General features: G+C 44.4%; 2 protein-coding genes across 5 annotated transcripts in view; both read left to right on the top strand.

The window, feature by feature from the left end:
* LOC143285548 (uncharacterized) overlaps positions 1-5,000 on the top strand; it is a 288,677-nt gene that overhangs the window by 194,330 nt on the left and 89,347 nt on the right. The gene's annotated exons all lie outside the window — the stretch shown is intronic.
* The window catches only part of LOC143285898 (hemocyte protein-glutamine gamma-glutamyltransferase-like), a 68,391-nt gene that overhangs the window by 34,413 nt on the left and 28,978 nt on the right, over positions 1-5,000 (top strand). For all 4 annotated transcript variants that reach the window (XM_076593345.1, XM_076593344.1, XM_076593346.1 and 1 more), the window contains exons 5-6: positions 1,484-1,602; positions 3,113-3,220. In XM_076593345.1, coding sequence (XP_076449460.1) covers positions 1,484-1,602; positions 3,113-3,220 — 227 coding nt within the window. The remainder of the gene's footprint in view (positions 1-1,483; positions 1,603-3,112; positions 3,221-5,000) is intronic.

Consider the following 5,000-nt stretch of genomic DNA (forward strand, 5'->3'; position numbering starts at 1 on the left):
TATCTGTGTGTGTGTGTGTGTGTGTGTGTGTGTGTGTGTGTGTGTGTGTGTGTGTGTGTGTGTCGCTTTTATCCCTTAGTTATGCTTGCGCGAGCGTAACTAACACGTTTTCACAACGCATGTAAGCGGTACTGTACATGGGTCGAAAATCTCTATACTACCATCAGAGCAATCAGTTCATACCCACTGTGTCCAGGGCTCAGCATGGGAAGGCGGGGCCCCATCCTCTCCTTCCGCCCGTTTTAACCTTCCCCATCCGGTCAGGTACCCGTTCACACCTGGCTGGAGTGAGGAAAGTGAGAGTCATTTGCCTTTCCCAAGGACACAGCACCATGCCGAAACGGGGCCTCGAACCCTGATCACTGGTCAACACACGAAGGGCGCAACAGCCGAGTGGTTAAAGCGTTGGACTTTCAATCTGAGGGTCCCGGGTTCGACTCCCGGTCACGGAGCCTGGTGGGTAAAGGGTGGAGATTTTACCGATCTCCCAGGTCAACATATGTGCAGACCTGCTAGTGCCTGAACCCCCTTCGTGTGTACACGCACGCAGAAGATCAAAGACGCACGTTAAAGATCCTGTAATCCATGTTCGGTGGGTTATGGAAACAAGAGCAATAACAAATGGGGGGGACTCGGCGTGGGATTAATGCCACTGAAACGGTGCAGATGATGAGGCAGAAAAAAAAATACGAAGAAGAAAGAACATACCCAGCATGCACACCCCCGAAAACGGAGTACGGCTTCCTAAATGGCTGCGTAAATCAACAAAATGGCCATGCACGCAAAATGTCACATGTCTAAATGAGTGTGTATGTGTGCGGGACTGAAATCTGATTGAATGACACAGGAAACGAATGATGAACGCCCAATGTCAGCTGTCAGTCGGCTCTACCCAGGTAGGCAGCCTGTTGTGCAAATGACTCCGTGTTTGTAAAGCGCTTGGAGATTTGTCTCCGACCGAGGATAGGCGCTACTTAACCCTTTCACCGCCAAGCTCGCATTTATGCACAGGCGTGGTAGAGGACCCATGTCACTGAAAGGTGACCATTCATTGGTCTGTTATCCATGAACCTACTGCTCTTAATGTTCGGTGGTAGGATAGGCCATATTTTCTATACATCGCAAGGGGAAACCCCAGCTAATTCTTAGTCACTGTCTTTTCTGTGTTTATACCACAAGAAAATTTTGTACTCTAAATTGACTGGCGGTGAAAGAGTTAAAACCCCTTCAGTGCCAGGAAAAAAAAAAACAGTAGAAAGTGATGTTTCACGTCATAAAACAATATCCTAAACGATCAACTTAAAACTGAAAAAATGGTCTTGAGATATACCACTCTAGATAAAGTGTGTGAATTTTCAGCTTTCCAGAGTTATTTCCCTTCTTCTGATGGCGTCATCAGTGACGTCACTGTGCACGTATGAGATACGTGTTTGGCACTCAATGGGGTGGAAGTGTCCGCATCATCACTATGTGTGTCCGCCAGACGACACGGTGTACCTGGACAGTGAGAAGGAGCGAGAGGAGTATGTGCTCAACGACAAAGGAAAGATCTACGTGGGTTCACACTACAGGTTCTCCGCCAAGCCATGGGTCTTCGGCCAGGTAAGGACCCTCTTCCGGAAAATACAAGATACAAAAAAAAAAAAAAAAGCTCATCTCCTCAAGAGATATTGTTGACACGTTTCCTAAAACAAAAAGCTGGCCAAAACAAAACCCGGGCATTTTAACCACAGTACAGCACAAAGATATGTACGTTTCACAAACGTTTGTGTTGGGAGTGTTTTGGCGGGTGGTTGGGGAATTTTGAGGTGTTGTTCATAGATTATGTTTAATGACAATTTTGGAACTTGTGTGTATGTGTGTGTGTGCGTGAGAGAGAGGGGGGGGGAGAGAAAAGAGTTGCAGTTTATTGTGAAAGGTGTGTTGTTATTTATGTTTGACTTCATGCGGAAATATTTTTGAGCACCTTCAAGGTCTTTGAAGTGCTTGATATGTCTTTGATATCCATTTGATTATATGCAAACATTTACGTAAATAGTATCTGATGTCCACCCTTCCTTCCAACCCCTCGCTTCTATTTTTAATCTACTCGTTGCTTTGTGGGTGTGCTGCATTCGTTGAGCGTGCATCGGTCACTGGTAATATATCTGCTCGTTGCTTTGTGGGTGTGCTGCATTCGTTGAGCGTGCATCGGTCACTGGTAATACAATAAGCATGCAGTGGAGTGCAAAAATAAACAACGCCACGACAGATTCTTATGTCTTTGAACATCGATGCAGTAGAATCGCTTTGTCCCGGCGCAATAGCCGAGTGGTTGGACTTTCAATCTGAGGGTCCCGGGTTCGAATCTCAGTAACGGCGCCTGGTGGGTAAAGGGTGGAGATTTTTCCGATCTCCCCAGGTCAACAGATGTGCAGACCTGCTAGTGCCTGAACCGCCTTCGTGTGTATACGCATGCAGAAGATCAAATACGCACGTTAATCCTGTAATCCATATCAGCGTTCGGTGGGTTATGGAAACAAGAACACAACCAGCATGCACACCCCTGAAAACGGAGTATGGCTGCCAACATGGCGGGATAAATAACCAAAACGGCCATACACATAAAATGCTACATGTTTGTATAAGTGTGTTTGTGTACGTGACTAAAACCTGATTGAATGACACAGGAAACGAATGATGAGCACCAAAAGGCAGCCGTCAGTCAGCTCTACCCAGGTAGGCAGCCTGTTGTGCAAATTACTCCCGTGTTTGTCAAGCGCTTACAGTTTTTTTTGTCTCCGACCGAGGATAGGCGCTCTGTAAGTATCCATATGATTCATCATTCATTCTTGTCATGTGTGTCATGAAGTGGTCCACAGTGTTTTGTGCAGCGGGTGTTACATGTGTCTCTGTGGCCGTCAGTTCACAGACCCCGTGCTGCAGCGGGTGGTACATGTGTCTCTGTGGCCGTCAGTTCACAGACCCCGTGCTGCAGCGGGTGTTACATGTGTCTCTGTGGCCGTCAGTTCACAGACCTCGTGCTGCAGCGGGTGGTACATGTGTCTCTGTGGCCGTCAGTTCACAGACCCCGTGCTGCAGCGGGTGTTACATGTGTCTCTGTGGCCGTCAGTTCACAGACCCCGTGCTGGACTGCTGCATGTACCTGTTGGACAGGTGCAAACTCCGGGAGGGGGAGCGGGGAAATCCTGTCCACGTGGTCCGCCGTCTAACTGCCCTGGTCAGTGTCTCCTCCTCCTCCCTCTCCTCCTCCTTCTTCTTCTTCTACTCCTCCTCCTCCTCTCTTCTTCTTCTTTTTCTTCTTCTTCATCTCCTCCTCCTCCTCCTCTCTTCTTCTTCTTCTTCTTCTTCTCCTCCTCCTCCTACTCTCTTCTTCTTCTTCTTCTTCTACTCCTCCTCCTCCTCCTCCTCCTACTTCTTCTTCTTCTTCTACTCCTCCTCCTCCTCCTCCTCTCTTCTTCTTCTTCTTCTCCTCCTCCTCCTCCTCTTCTTCCTCCCCTTCCTCCTCCTCCTCCTCCTCTCTTCTTCTTCTTTTTCTTCTTCTTCATCTCCTCCTCCTTCTCCTCCTCCTCCTCCTCTCTTCTTCTTCTTCTTCTTCTCCTCCTCCTCCTCTCTTCTTTTTCTTCTTCTTCTTCTCCTCCTCCTCCTCCTCCTCCTCTCTTCTTCTTCTTCTTCCTCTCCTCCTCCTCCTCCCTTCTTCTTCTTCTCCTCCTCCTCCTCCCTTCTTCTTCCTCTCCTCCTCCTCCTCTCTTCTTTTTCTTCTTCTTCTCCTCCTCCTCCTCCTCCTCCTCCTCTCTTCTTAATCTTCTTCTTCTTGTGTGACAACTTGTCATCTTGGTGTTACTCTTTCCTTTTCTTGTTCTTGTTTTCTTCTCTTTTTTTAACCTTTTTAGTCAAGATTTTACAAATATAGTGGCAACAATAAGGCATGCAAGAAAAGAAAAGAAAAGAAAAATAAACACAGAAATTCAGAAGAATACAAAAGGAACACTTTTACATAATTTGCCATTTAGTCACATAACCTATCTCGTGCGTGTCCACATCCACACACACTCACACACGCACAAATAAAAAACAGAAAAAGAAACACACACATACATACAAAAAACCGGCATCCAAATCATGCATACAGAATATATAACGAATGTAATATAAACACACACACACACACACACACACACACACACACACACACACACACACACACACACACTAAAAACAACAAACAACAACAAACAAAAAAGCAAAAGAAAAAAATACAAAACAAACAAAAAACAAAAAACAAAACAAAAACAAAACCACACATATTCATTTCCAGAATATGGATAAGGTGAATCTTCATTAATGTGGATGGTCTTAAGTTACAGTTTAATACAAATTAATATATGTTTGTTTGTTTTTGTTTGTTTTTTATTGTATGGCATATTTGTGCTGTGCAGGAGAATTGTTTTGATCTCAAGAACTGCTCTGGATTTATCTTTGGTTGTCTGTCAGTGGCATGTAGTAAAACCACTTTCTTCTAAATGATGTGTGACACATATTTATGTACGTATGACAAATATTTTTCTAAGTTGTACCGTGCGTTAATTTGATGTAAAAAGGTTTCCAGCACTGGTGGTGTGCAATCTATTCTACATTTATAGATATAAAATTTAGCATACAGGATTAAGAAATCTAGGATGTCATCAGATGAAATTGTTAAGCAATTACCGAACAGAATCATCTCATCTGTTAATTTTAAGTATGAAATATGTTGGCATTTTTTCATTCAAATTCCGTTCAAAAACAGACCAAAAAGAACAATATCACATCTCCAAAACAGATGTACGATATCCTGACTTTCTAAGTGGCAGAAGCTACATGTATCATCTTGCCTAATTTTCTTCTTTTTTTTCAGTATTTTGTTTGTTGCTATTATCCTCTGAACAAGCCGAGCCTGAAAGCACTGGAGTCAAAGTACATAATTTTGTGTGTGTGTGTGTGTGTGTGTGTGTGTGTGT

This window comes from Babylonia areolata, chromosome 9 (assembly GCF_041734735.1).
Source record: "Babylonia areolata isolate BAREFJ2019XMU chromosome 9, ASM4173473v1, whole genome shotgun sequence".
Classification (NCBI taxonomy): domain Eukaryota; kingdom Metazoa; phylum Mollusca; class Gastropoda; order Neogastropoda; family Buccinidae; genus Babylonia; species Babylonia areolata.